The following is an 18,314-nucleotide window of genomic DNA, read 5'->3' on the forward strand; positions in this document are numbered from 1 at the left end:
CTTTGGGTCAATGCAAGTAATGTAATTTACCACAAGTAACCAGTGCAATAGAAGTGCTGTGTCCTATTTGACACTATTCTTTGTTTGCTTTGCATCTATCAGTGTAGAGTTCTCTGTCTTCCTGAAAGATTGGTTTTAAAAACAAATGTATTCTGAACCAAGAAATCCAAGAAATAAAATGAAATAACTTTCAATTTATATTAGAGTTTTGTTTTGTTTTAGCTTTATGGACTTTTGCTATTTTTACCTTTTAAATACTTCACATCTAAAATCCTGATGAGTTCTCCTAAGCATTCTTTAATACAAACTTGTTGATGTCTCTTCAGGAAGGGAGGCCCTTTTTTTTTTTTTTTGAGTTGGAAATCTCTTGCTATTTTAAGTAGCTTCTTTTACTTCCATAGTAATATTTAACATGACAGCTAATCAAGCTGTTTGTTTTTTGAAACACATACCACCTCACTTTGCTTTAGGTTCCATTTTATAATGGAGAAGAATGATTAATCCATCACAGTACAGTCTTTTCCCCTATTTTCTGCTGTTGAGTATAATAAGAGGTTTGCTTATCAGGTGTAGTGTTACTTAAAGTGCTTGTTTGTAAGTTACAGTGCAGTTTTGGAATAAAATGGATAGACTGTTGTGAACCTTCACAGCATTTCATTACAGCCTACCAGTGATTTATTTGTAAGAAGGGTGATTTACCACTGTAATCATTCACTATAACTTTGCAGCCAGGGAATTTTGTTTTCCCCATCTCTCTGTTTCTATGGCTTGTGTTATCATTTAAGTATAGTACAACACACTATCTTCCACAGTCTCCAGCTCTGAGTCCTTTGTGTGACCTCCAGCCCTCTCTCCACACTCCAACTCCCACAGCAGTTTCATAAATTGGTGGGGAAATTTGGCCCAGTGCCTATAGATAAGAAGGCTGGTCACTTCAAAATTCCTGCTGTTCATCACACATTTTAGATCTTTCTACATTGTTGACGATCAGAAGATCTGACTGTTAGAAAGGAATGGAAAGGAGCTTCCTGGATATCTAGTGACTGCAGTGGACCAGTTTTTGTACAAAACCTGGGTGAACATGTGGAAAATATTTGAAGAGTCCTAGGTTCCAGGCTAGCTAGCTGACTGAATGTTGATGTTCCCATTCTCTGGTTTGGATGGGTGCCCTCTCAACTAATCTATTCTCTGCTGTTGCCCACTCTTCAGAAGTGTGGAGAGTAGCAAGTGAGAGTAAAGAAGGACTGAAGTGCTTCAGAAGTAGTCCAAGGGGTGAGTGGCGGTCTGTGTGATATGCTTCCCCTTCCTGGGTCAGGAGGAGAATATTGGGTATTGGTGGGATGGAGCTGTTCAGTATGGCATACTCCCCTCCACAATCAGTAGATTTCTGTGTAGTAATGCTGCCAAAGAATGATTCCCCTGCCTCTGCAGTTTTTAAACCCTCCTCAGAGAGAGTGGATGGGTTAGCATACATCCATAGGACAGCTAGAAAGCAGCAGCATGTCTGCTTGTGGGGGAGATGCATAAGAGGGCGTGCTCTTGTGGATGGCCCAGAATTCACAGGGATGGAGCATATTTTGCCACTGAACTCTGAGCATAGTGCATTTAAAGGGTTCTGCCCTCTGCCACCTCCATGGTTCCACAAACTCCTCCTCCTGGCGAGGAGAATATGTTTGGGTTTGTGCAGCTTGAAAGCCACTGGCACTTTCCCTTCCTTTTTGTGATGGACTGCCCTAGGCCTAGGACTTGTCTGAAATTTTCTCACAAGGGTGATTGAGCCTGTTTATGCACTCACTAATTTTGCACCTATGTAATTCCATCGATTTAAATGGAGTCTCACCTTAGTTGCAACAGTCTGAATGAAGAATCAGGACCACTAACTTCCTGGCTTGTTAATGTTTTGTACATATGCTGCTGTGTTGATCTAATGATAATAGAAAGCTAATATGTCTTTAATGGACTTTTACTGGAGGGTGGGAAAGGACATGGTCTCTTACAAAGGGATTAGCAGAATAAATCTATTGAAGAACCACTTCCTTAATGTATTCTCCTGGTGACTGGGGAGGTTGGAGGGAGATTCTAATTCTGGGAAAATAGGCATGCTCTCACTTGACAGTAAAAGTGGCAAAGAGTCCTGTGACACCTTATAGACTAACAGATGTATTGGAGCATGAGCTTTCGTGGGTGAAAACGGATGAAGTGGGTTTTCACCCACGAAAGCTCATGCTCCAATACATCTGTTAGTTTATAAGGTGCCACAGGACTCTTTGCTGCTGTTACAGATCCAGACTAACACGGCTACCCCTCTGAAACTTGACAGTAAGAATCTTTGTAGTACAAAAAACAAAATGATCCTGTTACTGACATGTAAGCTTTTCCTGGAAGGGAAAGGATAAATCTGAGAAGAGTGGTTGTCCCAAACTGTGCCTTACTGTTGTTGTCTCTGCCTGTTTTAAAGAGAGCTAGATTGGAAAGCGCATCTCTCTGGATTAGTGAAATAATTAGTCAGAAATAGCCTTGTCTTCTCTTATGGCAGGAAAGCTTTGACAAGTAGGTAGGTACTGCAGGGCGCTCTGAAAATTGTCTAGCCATGTTGTATGGCATACTATCTCCTCTACTACCTCATTCCTGCTAGGCACCCAACAGCATTCTCTCCAGCTCTCACAGATGTCTTCCTTGCTTTTATTAGCACCTAATCGGATGGGGGAGGGATAACTGAAATAGAAGGGTGGAGGAGAGAATTGTAATCATAAGCAAAACATTTCCAGCTGCATCTCCAATTTTGAATATTGCTTTCACTGCCCTTCTTATCTGTTAGACTTGGTGGTATGTCTCACCGTTCTTTAACTGAAACGTGTTTTATCTTTAAAAAAGATTTCCAAACGTTTCCCCCTTCCTCTGTTTCAGCACACGTGGCTGTTACCTTGGAAATTCTTTATCATCTAAATCTATGGTGTGTGGTTAGTAAACCGCCATATTCTTCGGCCATCCTTAATAATGAAATGTGCCGAGCTGTGTAATGCAAATCAGTATATAGTGGTGTATTGTGTTGTGTTCAATAAACACTTGAAAATTTTAAAAATAAAGCAAATAGACTTTTTATTTTTATTTAAATGTTCTGAGACCCTGTTTAGGGCCAAATTGTGTAAGTAATTACACTGTTTTAAGCTAAAAAATTTTCTAAATCTGCTTTGCTTCAGACCAAAAGTGTGGTGGTGATGCCTGCAGTATGGTGAGTAGTATTATGAAGCACTATGCTCTGCTCTGTCTAATATCAATACCAGTTGCAATGAAAAAGTGTTCTATGGCAACTCTTCTGTGACGAGCTATTTCGGTAAACTGCAAAACAGAAATGACTTCATCTTTGTATGTCTATGCCTCATTTTTCTTGTAAAAATGATATAGTTTCATGACTGAACTAGGAGTGTGAATGGAGTTGCATGTTAGTGATTCTGAAAAACTGCTTGGAGAAAGCATTTTTGACTACCAAAGTTACACTAGCTCTGAATGTAATGGCTTCTGTCTTTCCAGACGTGCCAGGGGTTGAACCAGGGATCTCCAGAGCTAAAATCTTGAGCTTCTACAGCTTGAGCTAAAGAGACAAGGCTCTTTAGTGGGGGCTGTAACAGACTCTCATGCCCTGTGTGTTGGGAACAGAGGGGAACATGTATCACATGCTCACTCATAGGTTACATTAATTCTTCCATTTAGAAACCACAGTTTTCTTGCTTCTTGAAAAGAACAAGGATAAGATTCAGAGTAGCTGATTTCTCATCTGGTTCACCATATATGTATAGGTCCTATCTTGAGGTGCATCTTCACAATTTATATCAAATTATTAATTAAATTAGTTTAATTTTGAAGAGAGTAGATAATGGTTTGCATTGGATGATAAGCAAGTCTTTGTACTCTGTTTACCCAAATAGCTGTATGAGCTAAAGTAACATAAATATTTGTGTGGGGATTTTTGTGTAGGGTAGGAAGGAAGAATATTTGCCCAGAAGGGGACTTGGATTTCTTAAGAGATGGTAGTGGAATATAGAGCTTTTCACCTGTCGGCTGACTGTTCAAACTCTGCCCAGGTGTGTAGCAGACTGGCAGTTATCGTTTCAGGGTTCTTTGGTGGGCATCTGTGAAACGAGTCCAGTGATCAGATTCCACAAAAACCACCACTACAAGTGAAACCCTTGTTATCAGTCTCAGCAGAGAGGCCAAGGGGCTAATGGAAATGAAGCGAGAGCTACCCACCTAAACCCTGGTGATCCCTCTGGGGCAGGATTGAGTCACTTTGAGCACTGGGGAAATGATGAGGTGATAGCACCATTGTCATAGGTCATAGTTGCTCTTGGGTACCTTACCAGTTGGCCTAGGCATCGCACCTACTTTATATAAAATGATAGCATTGCAAGTCCTCCACATATCTACTGGTGACCCACTGCAACCACTGTTTTGATGGAGTGGACTTTGCAGAATAGCCTTGAATGTCTGAGATGTAAGAGGAGCCATCTGGTGGGCATTATGGCTACCTTGATGTTTTTGTTGTTTTTTTCATCCTTTACACACACGGGTTCATCCAGTTGTGTTTGGCAAAAGGTCATGTAAAACTGATATCAGTACTTTCACATGGAATGTGATAAAATCCAAAAGGTTGAAACCAATACAGGAAAAACTGCTAATAAAAGAAAACAGCATCAGAAAGGAAATAGGGAACTATTCCACTGAAAGAAGATGCTAAAGGCACTTTGTGTCTAGTATTAAAACAAAAAACTCTTTAATACCCATACGTTCTTAATAGTGACTCTTGGTGAAATCCTGGCCCTGCCGAAGTCAATGGGAGTTATTCCACTGAGTTCAGTGGGTCATGATTTCACCTTCTCAGTAGAGCACTGATCATTGTTTAAAACAAAACAAACAATCCTTTAAAAGAAAAACTTACAACTTTATCACAGAGAATAGTTGCACTCAAAGTAGCAGCAAACATTGCGTCATACTTACTTCTCAACTCTTTCAACTTATTAACCACAGGTATAGACTGTTTAAGCCAGATGATTTAATTAGTCAGTTATTTTGATGTCAGGTTTCAGAGTAACAGCCGTGTTAGTCTGTATTCGCAAAAAGAAAAGGAGTACTTGTGGCACCTTAGAGACTAACCAATTTATTTGAGCATAAGCTTTCGTGAGCTACAGCATCCGATGAAGTGAGCTGTAGCTCACGAAAGCTTATGCTCAAATAAATTGGTTAGTCTCTAAGGTGCCACAAGTACTCCTTTTCTTATTTTGATGTGTTAACGTGTGGAGTGGAGAGGTTCCGGGGAAGGGAAGTAAAGTACTCTGTTCTCAGAAGTATCAAAAGTTCCTCATTTGAGCATGCAAATGAATAGCGTGTCTAATGTTTACGTCCATATTTGACCAGATGGAACTACTGTATTACGTTGATCACTCATTGTTTTATGCTAATTTCCCCCATCTCCACAGCTGTAATGCAGCTACTGTAGAGAATATTTGTATATACCTGCCAGAGTAAGAAGAGTAATTCCTGTAAAACTCTAATGTTTAAAAGTTAAACCAATACATAAGCCACTTTTCTTGTAAGAAACTATCTAAATATGGTATTGCTATTCATACACTTGAATGGGCTTTTAGAGAGTGATGAGTGTAACTCATGGAGATTAGTGTACTTGTGGGCTTGTCTCCTTGAGTTTAAATATTCATCTATTTTAATCACACACAGAGTAATACTTGGTTTATATAGAACTAATGAAAGTAAATCCCTTTGTTTAGTGTCTATTTTAATAAAACATCATTAACAGTTTTGATGTATTCCCCTCTTAGCCCGTTAGTTTGATTTAAATTCATGATTGCATGCTGTGGGTAACAGTGAAAAGCTGTTCAAGTAGGATTTCTAGTCCCTCTCTGTGTAAGCCCAATCTTGTAAAATGATTAGCAAAAGGGATTTGAGGGTGCTTCACACCTTTCTTTAAATCAATAAAAAGCCCAAAGTTAAATGCCAGTAAGAATTCTTAATTCTTTTACTATCTTGTACTTTGGTAGGCTGAGATGACACATGACAAACAAAATGAAGTGGATGGTATGACTTACATTAAGTGCAGAATATTGCAAAAGGGTAGCATTCTGCTCTGGTTATTTAAACTTCCCATCCTGCTAAGAGAAATACAGTGAGCTCTGTTCAGAGGAATTGAACTGATGGGCATAATGCATTTTAAACCTGAAATGAGAGACTTACTCTTACCTTTTATTAAAGAAAGGATAGCCTGTCTTTAAAAGCCAATGTTTATTTCAGGTCATTAAGGTGAGGCCTTCTGGAAATTTGTTTCTAAACTGGGGTCACCTGACACTGCAGTTCATGTACACTGAAGTAACATTCTTTGGTGGTGGTGGTGAAACTTGCCTGCAAGTGGGAAGTAAGCTGCTTCCTGAATCTTACTGAATGCTGAGGATTTATGGTATCTGTTCTTGGAAAGCCCTGGCTGCACATAAGTTATTTCTTGGTATAAGAGTTTGAAAAGTGGAAATAACAAACTTAGTTTTTGTGAATTATTTATATAAATTAAAATATTTTAATTATTGATGAACATGAAATTTAAGTGATTATAAATGATAGCTTCATGAAGCTAAGAGTTGAGATGCTTATTACCATCAGATTGCTTTAACCTGAATGACCTTAAAGTGAGTAATTCAGAGCCATGCACTGAACTTCTAAAATGCAAAGTCTAGGGGTCCATTCCTGCAAAAGCCTATTGTTGGCAGTACTGCTAACTACTGTGAGTAGTCGTAATGAAATCACTGCACTGAAATCATCAGGACTATTCACAGGAGTAAGCACTATGGCTAGTAGTAAATGCTGGCAGAACTAAGGCCTTCAACCTAGCATTCAGAAGTACAATCATTGTACTGAGATCAATAGGAGTACTCTCAGTAATAATCATGATATCCAATTTGAAACGGCATCTACTTAAACATTGTCTTCCCTAAAGTTGGTTGGCTGTTAGTGCTATTTATGTACGAATACATCCCAACTAAATTCAATGTCCAGTTATGTGTAGGGAAACAGAGGTGAAAAATACTTTACCTTTTTTGCCCCCCTAAAGCCATCTGCCCTGTAAGGCTAAATACATCTTTGCTTACAATAATCTTTAAGAGGACAATAAGTCCTTACAAAAAGCAAACATCACAGGAATGTAGAATTATCATAGAATCATAGAATATCAGGGTTGGAAGGGATCTCAGGAGGTCATCTAGTCCAACCCCTGCTCAAAGCAGGACCAATCTCCAACTAAATCATCCCAGCCAGGGCTTTGTCAAGCCTGACCTTAAAAACTTCAAAGGAAGGAGATTCCACCACCTCCCTAGGTAACGCATTCCAGTGCTTCACCACCCTCCTAGTGAAAAAGCTTTTCCTAATATCCAACTTAAACCTCTCCCACTGCAACTTGAGATCATTACTCCTCGTTCTGTCATCTGCTACTACTGAGAACAGTCTAGGTCCATCCTCTTTGGAACCCCCTTTCACGTAGTTGAAAGCAGCTATCAAATCCCCCCCTCATTCTTCTCTTCCGCAGACTAAACAATCCCAGTTCCCTCAGCCTCTCCTCATAAGTCATGTGTTCCAGTCCCCATATCATTTTTGTTGCCCTCCGCTGGATGTTTTCCAGTTTTTTCACATCCTTCTTGTGGTGTGGGGCCCAAAACTGGACACAGTACTCCAGATGAGGCCTCACCAATGTCGAATAGAGGGGAACAATCATGTCCCTCGATTTGTTGGCAATGCTCCTCCTCATATATCCCAAAATGCCATTGGTCTTCTTGGCAACAAGGGCACACTGTTGACTCGTATCCAGCTTCTTGACCACTGTAACCCCTAGGTCCTTTTCTGCAGAACTGCTGCCTAGCCATTTGGTCCCTAGTTTGTAGCAGTGCATGGGATTCTTCTGTCATAAGTGCAGGACTCTGCACTTGTCCTTGTTGAACCTCATCATATTTCTTTTGGCCAATCCTCTAATTTGTCTAGGTCCCTCTGTATCCTATTCCTACCCTCCAGCGTATCTACTTCTCCTCCCAGTTTACTGTCATCTGCAAACTTGCTGAGGGTGCAATCCACACCATCCTCCAGATCATTAATGAAGATATTGAACAAAACCGGCCCCAGGACCGACTCCTGGGGCACTCCACTTGATACCGGCTGCCAACTAGACATGGAGCATTGATCACTACCCGTTGAGCCCGACAATCTATCCAGCTTTCTATCCCCCTTATAGTCCATCCAGCCCATGCTTCTTTAACTTGCTGGCAAGAATACTGTGGGAGACTATGTCAAAAGCTTTGCTAAAGTCAAGGAATAACATGTCCACTGCTTTCCCCTTATCCACAGAGCCAGTTATCTCGTCATAGAAGGCAATTAGATTAGTCAGGCATGACTTGCACTTGGTGAATCCATGCTGACTGTTCCTGATCACTTTCCTCTCCTCTAAGTGCTTCAGAATTGATGCCTTGAGGACCTGCTCCATGATTTTTCCAGGGACTGAGGTGAGGCTGACTGGCCTGTAGTTCCCCAGATCCTCCTCCTTCCCTTTTTTAAAGATGGGCACTACATTAGCCTTTTTCCAGTCGTCCTGGACCTCCCCCAATCACCATGAGTTTTCAAAGATAATGGCCAATGGCTCTGCAATCACATCCGCCAACTCCTTTAGCACTCTCGGATGCAGCGCATCCGGCCCCATGGACTTGTGCTCGTCCAGCTTTTCTAAATAGTCCCGAATTACTTCTTTCTCCACAGAGGGCTGGTCACCTCCTCCCCATGCTGTGCTGCCCAGTGCAGTAGTCTGGGAGCTGACCTTGTTCGTGAAGACAGAGGCAAAAAAAGCATTGAGTACATTAGGTTTTTCCACATCCTCTTGTCACTAGGTTGTCTCCCTCATTCAGTAAGGGGCCTACACTTCCCTTGACTTTCTTCTTGTTGTTAACATACCTGAAGAAACCCTTCTTGTTACTCTTAAAATCTCTTGCTAGCAGCAACTCGAAGTGTGATTTGGCCTTCCTGATTTCACTCCTGCATGCCTGAGCAATTAGCTCAGAAGCATATGAATTGGGTACTTTTTCTTATGTTTGTTTTTCTTTTTGAGACAATAAAGTGATTATAGTTTACTTCCTCATTTTTCTTTTAGCATTAATTACTATTTAGTATTACTGAAAAGGAAACTATTTAATAACTAATCTCAGTGTTCCAGAAATAGCAGTAAAAATCCCGCTTCTCTGAGATTCAGCAATTAACTGCTTTGTCAGACTTGTTATATTCTGTCACAGATTTGCACGTGTTTTGTATTTATTTGCCACAGACTTGGGTGAAAGGAGGGTGCTTGTTCACATCAAGAAGAAGCCAGAGAAGCCGTATTGGCCAGAGTATTAACATATATACTGTGGCTAACATCAGATTCTTGAGGCCTGGTAGTCCTTGTAGGATGAACGTATTGAAAAACACTTCCTCATCCCCCTTCTCCCAAACCTGTGATGAGAGACAGTGATGGGCCCTGAAGAGCCTACCAATTCAATCCTTTATATACACCAATCAAAAAGTGGTCCAGTTACTCTTGCTGAAAGGTTAGGCTGGCCTATGGTGAAGCCTCATTTGACCCAAACTGACTTTTCTGTAATCTATGGAAGAAATGACCTTACTTCCTGCTTTCTCAGAAGCACTAGGGTAAGGGAGGTTGCACAGCATCAATGGCATGGAGGGGGGAGATTTTCACAAGTGTCCAAATGACTTAGAAGCCTAATGTCCTTGACTTTCATTTGAGGCACTGAGGACCCTGTCGCTTTTGAACATGAGATGTTCTAAGTCACTTTTTGAAAATTGACCTACAATTGGTCTACTTTACACAATTGTTCCAACCCTCCAGCAGGACTGTCTACCAGGGAGAGTAGGCCTAAAAAATAGGTAATCCTGCGTGTACTGAAAGGGGGATCTGAAAGGTACCTTGAAAGACTCAGTCCGATGGTGTCCACCCCTAAGCCATTGTTGTAGCTTGTGACCATCACGTGCCCTTTCAGCAACATCAGCTCTGCACACAACGAAATTCAGTAATTAAGAGGAACCACTTCTAAAGCCCTTGGCATGGGAGAGCTGGCGCAACATCTGACTTAGGATGGAGGCCAGAGGCAGGATTCATATGCTAGCTTTTATAGTCACCGGAAAGATGGGTCAGCTATTTTAGAGGCTGATTTGCCCCTTGTCTCCACAGGAACTTCTTGGTGGGGCTGGCAGGCCATGGTGTATCACTGTGGCTTTGCTCCCTTTACCCAGGTTTACTTTGGCTGACAGGGAAATGCCTTGCTTTTTCTGGCTTCATTGCCCCAGTCAACTAGGGGGGCAGGAAGGCTATGGCACATAGTGGTCTTGCCATGAAGCTGGTGGAAAAACACAGTAAACCATTGTTCCCTTTATGCCTTTCTCTGCTGTCTTGGGCAAACCTGGCCTGTCTTCAGGACTAGACCAAACCATCCTTGAAGTCTAATTATATCACATCAAAGTGTTGTGTATCTTCAGACATAGGAAACTGACAACAACAGTGATTTTTATTGTATAGATATGATTGTGGAAGTAGGAACTCACAAACTGGCATTGGTTAAAGATTTGTAGGGTTTTTTAGTTACTGGATGGATTCAGTTTTAAATAAGTACAATTAGTGGTATAAGATAGATAGCAAGATTTAAGTCTTGACTAACCTCAGTAGAAGTGTTGTTACAGTTGTCTGATACATGATATGGAAAGTATTAGGAAAAGGAGAATTTGTTTTAGGAATGAATACTTTTTCATCTTCACCTTCATTATTTTTATGCCCGTCCTGATATCATAATATCAGATTTGAGGGGGAGGTGTCAGGGCTCAGACATGTGACTAGCATGTGACTATTGCTAATGTCTTTCCTTATCCAAGCTATTTCCTTTAATTTTCCTGGTATATTTTATTGGTTTACTTTTATAAAATTGTAATGCTTTTGAAGCTTTCCTCTTTCTCACATTTAATTCTGCATAATCTTGATGCTATTAAAGAATAACTTCCATGTGTATCATTCGTGGGCAGAAATCCCAAACTGAGTGTCTGAAGTTAGAAGTCTAAATCCATATTTAGGCTTCTAAATATGAGTAGTCAGATTTTCTGGGGGTGATGAGCACACACAAACCCTGTTGAAGCAAATAAGAACTGTGGGAGCGTGGAATCTTTGAAAATGAAGCCATTTATCTTTAGGTGCCTAAATGTGGATTTAAGAGCCTAACTTTAGGCATGCAAATTTTGGCCTAGAGCTCGTAAGCATTTGAGTAAATTCTTTGTTAAAAATGATATAATTTTTGCTTCTATTTCTGTACAGATTGAATACTTACTTAAAAAACTCACTGAAGCAATGGGGGCAGGCTCGCATCAAGAACAGTTTGAACATAATAAGAACAGCCTCGGTGCCAATCAAGGTCTTTCTGCATGGGAATTGATTGAGCTTATTGGAAGTGGACAGTTTAGCAAAGGGATGGACCGACAGACGGTATCAATGGCAGTTAATGAGGTCTTTAATGAGCTCATATTAGATGTACTGAAACAGGTAAGAATTGCATGGAGTGAATGTTTGAAAATAGTAGGATGTATGAGTTATTGGATCATGAGATCATTTGCCCATGAATTCTGCTGCCATGAATAACAGTTTCTTTAGCTGATGGCAGCGAACAAGCTCGAGGGGGTCTACTTAGCGCTCTGACAGTTGGTTTCTGTTAGGAGTTTGTGAATGTGGTTTATTTTTAAAAGAATATATTTTGTAAAACGGAAGCTGTGCTATGTAAAAAGTTTTCTTTAACCCCTTCTAGTACTGCAAAGGAGATACTTGTCCTTGGTGAGTTATACTTAGGACCTGAAGGAAAAGTGGCCCTTGTGTTTCTGACTTAAAATATGACCTCTCTTTATACCAGTAATTCATTAGCTAATAGAATAGCTGCAAAATTGTATTTATTAATTCCTAAATTTGTGGTAAGTCTTTAATATGTTAAAATATTAATATATTAAATATAAGTATTAATATATTGAAATTTGCAGTTAACTTACAGAAAAAAGCTCTGATAGGTATATATCAGTATAACTGTGCTCACACAAGGGCGATGCACCGATTTAACTGTATCTGTTTCTAAATTGATGCAGTTAAAACAGCCTATAAATTGTGTATAAAATGCCATTTAACTCTGCATAACAGAACATGGAGCATTAGTGATTTACGAAGCTGAAGTCAAAACTAAAAAGTAATGGTTCTATTTTAAAATTCATAGAATATTTCTGTCAACCTTCTGCTCATTTGGAGTTCCTGTAGAGGGATTGATTATCATTTGGTCAGGGGACTCCTCAGTTGTTCTAGATGTTTCAGAAAGTCCCAGAATGGCTTTAAAGGACTGTATATTTTTAATAGGAAAAATTAATCCTTAAAACCCCAGTGAAGTGTTTTTATTCAGGCAAACTGCATTTACCTAGGGTTCTAATTCACACTCATACGTACTTTATGGGGAACTGTTAGTGGTCTTTGATTGTTTCTCCTTACGAAGAAAGCAAGCAAAGGTCTTTTTTGGCAGCCCTTCCAAATCCATTCAGAAGAAGTTATCAGAAAATCTTGGCACAGGAAGTTCTTTCGAAATAGCCAAAGAACAATGCAAAGCATCTGTTTTTGTTAACTCCTTATTGTTCGTTGGTGGGATGAACTGTTGAGGACAAAACTTTAAGTCATTCTGTTAATACCATTGAACATAATAATTGGCGTCAGCTCAGTCCATCTACTTGAGATTTGAAAGGAAATCTCTGATTTCATTAGATGTTTCAAATGCTTTCTATCTGATGCTGTGCTGCCTCTCATTGCTGCAGTGTCTTGACTGTCTCCTCTCTTGGTGACTGTGACTTTGTTTGGGGTTGTCTCCCTGCTTCTAAAAAGACTTTTAAAAAAAGTTTTGTTATAACCTAATCTCCTCCCCTTCTGGACAGTCACCAGTCTTTTGGAAAATGGAGTTCACACTTTAATTCAGACGTATTGTAGTATTGATGGAATAAAATTTTTTGTTGTTGCAAATTTGACAATATTGATTTTTATTTTTATTTTTTGTGTGTGCAAATATTAACTTTTTATTTTTACAGTTGTGGGAAAGTAAGGGTGGCGTAGGGCTGGGGTTAGGATTGGGGCACTGAGGACAGCAGAACTGCAGGGTGCTCCAAGCAGCCCAAGACACCTGGGTGGAAGGCTGTGGTCCTGGCCCACTGGAGCACAGACCCCCCCAGCCAGGGCGGCAGAGAGGAAGATGAATCCCCAACTGAAGGGGAGGCCCTCCTGCTGCTGAACAATTACTGCCCACACACTCCTGGCTGGTGAGTGCGTGAGTGGGGCCACTACAGCCGAGATGCAGAGGGCTCCCTGCCTGGCTGTGGGACAGGTGATACCTGATCTCTACTGGCACAAGGTGCAGGGGAGGCTGCAGTCTTGGCAGGGCAGAGCAGAGACACTCAGCCAGGATTCTGAGGGAAAGGAGGAAGAGCCCCTTGCTATGTGGGAAGCCACCCCACTGCTGAATGGCTCCTGCTTGACAGAATGGCAACAGGACAAAAAAACCAAACAAACCCCAAAGCACATAAGAGTTGGGAAAATGAGATTACAGAAATTAGCAGGGGAAATGGGGGAAGCTGTAGTACCCAAAATAACTTTTTTAATTAGCTTTTTTTTTTAAAAATTGACTAGCCAATAAATTCAAATGTCTGATAGAACATTCAATCATTTACATCTTTCAACATGCATCCTCTTTCCTGTGGAGCTGTAACCACACTGGATAAAACACGGTAGGTGGGTGCTTCTGTTAAAATTATTGTTAATTCAGTAGTTAATATATCTAATTATATTTTCATCATTAGATTTCAGTGTTAACAGCTAATTGAGATGAATGGGGGGGCACACCACTTTGCTTGGAGCCAAATTCTCCTCCCTTGTGCAGGAGTAAATAGGGTTTCTATGGAGAACTAATAGAAAATTGAGAGGGATGGAATTCTCTCCATAACCTGGGAAGAATTCACTATGTAGCTGTGTAACTATCTCATGGCTGCTGCCTCATGTTTATGATGTTCTTGGGCAATAGGGAGCTTGAACTGGTCTTTCTCATTTGCTAACAGCAGTATTTGTACCTGGTGTGTTAATTGCATTATTAGAGCTTAGGGGAAGGCTACACTAAGTTCTTCACTCACCCTATACTTGGGTACATTTGGAACTGATAAGAGAGGGAAGTGATGGCCCAGAATAAGGCTTGGGTGAAAGGCAGCTATGGTGAGTCCTTTCTGTGTGGAGGTGAAATGTAGATGCTTAGGATCCTGGGGCCAGTCTATTGGACTCCACCATCACAGATATGTAGCTAGAACAATTGTAGTTTTACATCTTTGACATTTTAATATTTCCTCTGTGTGAAATACAAGCTCTGTTTTGGATCGGGTACTTCTAGACCTCCTTCCCGCACAGAAAAGAAAAAGGAAGTGATCCTCATCTCATTCTGCTTCAAAGCAAAGAGAAATGTGGTATTTCTTTGATTCGATCAATTTTATTTATTTTCCACATAAACTGAACACAGTTTAAGCAAAGAACGACTGCCACATCCCCTGGTTCTTCCTCCTCCTCACCAAGAGACAAAGGATATAAATACGTTTCCAAAGAAAGTTAACGAGCTATCTAAAAGGGAAAAAATATGTAAAAAATTCCAATATTATATCACAAATAGTACTTCCTTACTGCTGGCCTACATGATGTTAGGTCTGTAGTAAATTTAAATAATTAGGTCTAAGATCCCACTAATAGTTCCACTTCCAGTTCAGCTGAGGACAAATCGATCAGACTCATTGTTCTTTATGAAGTCCACCCGCTGTGTGTGGATTGTAAAAAGCGTGGATTGTAAAAGGAAGGAAAGAGGAGTTTGAAATCTTGATGATGATAATTAAGGTAGGTATTAGGGCATGTCTGTATGGATATTAGTGCACAGCAAACTACTGTGTAAATCTCGCCTGCCCACTAACTGGCCAGGCGGAACTGCTACCAGGTGCTAAAAGTGTCATTGTGGGCGTTGATCTATGTGGTGACAAACTACAGTAGATCAAAGTGCACTGCAACACTTTTTAGTGTGTCGGAGCAGTGTCCACCCAGCCAGTTAGTGCATGGCAGGCTAGAGCAGGCTGGATTTACACCCAGCTTGCTGTGAGCGAACTGTTCATAGAAACAAGCCCTTGGAGACACAATGTTTTTCTTTTTTTTAAACTGGATTGAGTAAAATGTAAGGAAAACTAAAATAGTATGGGTGAAATCTTGGCCCCAGCAAAATCAGTGGGAAAACAACTATTGACTTCAGTGGGGTCAGGATTTTGCCCTATGCTCCCCAAATATAGTATACTAGCCAGAAGTATAGTTTTCATTCTCCCTTTCTCAGTCCCACTATTTGAAGTTTCTATCACACTCTCGTTGGGATCAGTCCTTTAAAAAAGGCTTTGGGTCTTTTTTTGGGTGCAGCTAGATGAGCAAGGCAGCAGAAGGTATTTTAGGAGACAGGAAGAACCACTTCCAGGAGGTGGAAGTTTTCTTATCCCCAGGGTTACGTGTACAGTAGGGGATGGAATATCTAGCTAGAATATCTATCTAGCTCCAGGCCCTACATATACCCCTGGGGAGATCTTTTGTTGTTGACATTTCACAATGTGATTAAATTAATAAAATCTCTGTCATTAGACATCATGTATGACATGTCCAGCAGAGTTGTGTGCTAGCACTAGTAACAATAATAATTAATAATAAAAAAAAAAGGAAGAGTGGTGGTAAAATATTGTCAAATAGAATCCGGAGAGATTGCAGTATTATTTCCGTTATTTTAAAGATGGTTTTACCATTTGCAAATCGGGGAAAAAGGAATCACAAATTACTTCCATCACCTGTTGCTTAGTTCATGAAATTGGGAGTTATGAGGAACGGAAATGTGTAAGAATCAGCATTTAGGGCCTGGTCTACTTCATCGGTCTTGGACCATAACCTTAGGGCACACAAGTAAAAGGCAGAGCAGTACAATCGAGGGGACACAATTCAATGGGTCATTCCTTTTTACAGGGTTATATGTTGAAAAAAGGTCACAGAAGGAAAAATTGGACAGAACGTTGGTTTGTGCTAAAACCAAATATTATTTCATATTACGCGAGTGAAGATTTAAAAGACAAAAAAGGAGACATCGTGTTGGATGAAAACTGTTTTGTAGAGGTAAAAATAAATTCAACTCCCTCTAAATATAGAAATTTTAAAATAATCTTTTGTGGTGGACTCCCAGTGTCTGTTCAGTGATGGTGGGGTATTTGTTCTGTTTTTTTCCTTTTTGCATCAGTGGATCACTCTGTTGGGCTGTCTCTCTCTTGGTTTTATTTTCATGAAGATCATTTAATGAAACTATTGGATTTTGTACAAATAAGTTCATGAGTAGAAAGCAGTAACAGTAAAAGCTTAACAATTTTATAATGTTTCAGTTTTCCATGAACAGCAGTTTTGCACCTCGATGTAAAATGGCATTTATATCCCAAACTATAAAATATTAAAATTAAATATTTTACTGTTGTAGGCCTTCATAGTCTGTACATGTGACTGATTGGTGCATAGGTGGAATGCGATACTGCAGTGTGGTATTTAGGTTAACTGGAAACTAATACTTTGTTTTCCATTCCAGTCCTTGCCTGACAAAGATGGGAAGAAATGCCTTTTTCTTATCAAATGCTTAGATAAAAGCTTTGAGATTAGTGCCTCTGATAAAAAGAAGAAGCAGGAGTGGATTCAAGGTAAAGTCTCTTAAATCTTAGTGATGTGAGAGTTAAGGTCCTGCTTCCACAAAGCACTTAAGCATGTGCTTAAGAACAAGATTTTCACAAGTGACTAGTGATTTGGGGGTGGTTCCCCTTTGAGTTCCCAAATTGAGACATCTCAAAGGGGCCTGATTTTCAGAACCAGCTAAGCACCAAAATGCTGAAAAATGGGCCTCTTCAAGGTGTCAAATTGAGGCACCCAAAATCACTAGTTCCGTTTGAAAATCTGTGCCGAAGTGCTTTCATAAATTTGATCCTACCAGCAGTTCACTTTCAGTAACTGATTTGCTGCATGTTGTGGGATGGCTAACACACAATGAAAGATGATTTTTATTTGTGCAGCCCAGATAAAATGCTGGCCCTAGAAAATGAAATGTGAGGGAACTATTTTTGACGTTCTATCAGTCAACGTACCCCTGAGAAACAGAGGGATTCTTATCTGGATTAGAAACACTGAGAAAATTGTCTAGGGATGTGGAGAGAAATTTGCAATTGGTTGTCGTTTCCTAAGGCTTTCTCTCTTACAACAATTTACATTCACACCATCTTAATCTTGCCAATGCACCACCAGAAATTGACACTGGGTATGGAATAATCGGTTAGGGTATTATTGAAACTACTGGACATTCCTCTCTTTGGGATACAGATGATATTGCAATGTGTAGAAAGCCAGCACGCTTACTTTTTTCATGTTATTAGTTAACTTAATAAGAGAGAGTGGGGATGACGAGAGAGAGTTGTGTGCAATAACAGAGTAGCTGTTTCTCACCCACCCGGGCTATCCAGAGAGTCTTAGCATTTCTCCTAACTGAAGTTCTCTTTTATTGTTGCATTTCCTTTCAATCACATGGACTCCTTTACAGCCATTCAGACCACTGTAAGCCTGCTGAGGGTTGGCAGCCCTCCACCTCACAAGGAAGCGCGCCAGAAACGGAAAGAATTACGCCAGAAACGGCAAGCTGAGGAAGAGGAATTGGAGCGGCAGATGAAAGAACTCCAAATAGCCAATGAGAACAAGCAGGAGGAATTGGAGACAGTGAGAAAGGTGGGGGCATGTTGTTAGCCTTCAAGCTTTCACATTGCACTGATCAGACCAGAATTTTGCCTAGAGAAGTTTCAATTTGATTGAGATTGAGTTTCTTGAAATATTAGTCTGTTTTATACATGTGTGTGCTTTTTGTGCAGGGTCAGGACACCCTGAGTCAGGTTGAGCTATGCTTAGCACAGGACGCTGGGTGGGCAGAAGGGATGGGAAAGGAGGCAGGCATGCAGCTGTTTCAACCTGGAGTTACTGGCAAATGAGCTGGACCCCAGTTAAGTTAGTGCTGTCTGCAACAGCTCTCTAGAGGCCATTTTGCTGGAGGAACAGAAAGTGCTCTGGGTGTGCCCCCTACGTCAGGGAGAGAGAGGCGTAGAGCAAGGGA

General features: G+C 40.5%; 1 protein-coding gene across 1 annotated transcript in view; it reads left to right on the plus strand.

The window, feature by feature from the left end:
- Positions 1 to 18,314, plus strand: part of SWAP70 (switching B cell complex subunit SWAP70) — a 55,054-nt gene that overhangs the window by 19,170 nt on the left and 17,570 nt on the right. Inside the window, exons 4-7 of the mRNA XM_007057117.4 lie at positions 11,384 to 11,608; positions 16,154 to 16,300; positions 16,758 to 16,866; positions 17,754 to 17,935. Coding sequence (XP_007057179.1) covers positions 11,384 to 11,608; positions 16,154 to 16,300; positions 16,758 to 16,866; positions 17,754 to 17,935 — 663 coding nt within the window. The remainder of the gene's footprint in view (positions 1 to 11,383; positions 11,609 to 16,153; positions 16,301 to 16,757; positions 16,867 to 17,753; positions 17,936 to 18,314) is intronic.

The sequence above is a fragment of the Chelonia mydas genome, chromosome 6 (genome assembly GCF_015237465.2).
Source record: "Chelonia mydas isolate rCheMyd1 chromosome 6, rCheMyd1.pri.v2, whole genome shotgun sequence".
Lineage (NCBI taxonomy): Eukaryota > Metazoa > Chordata > Testudines > Cheloniidae > Chelonia > Chelonia mydas.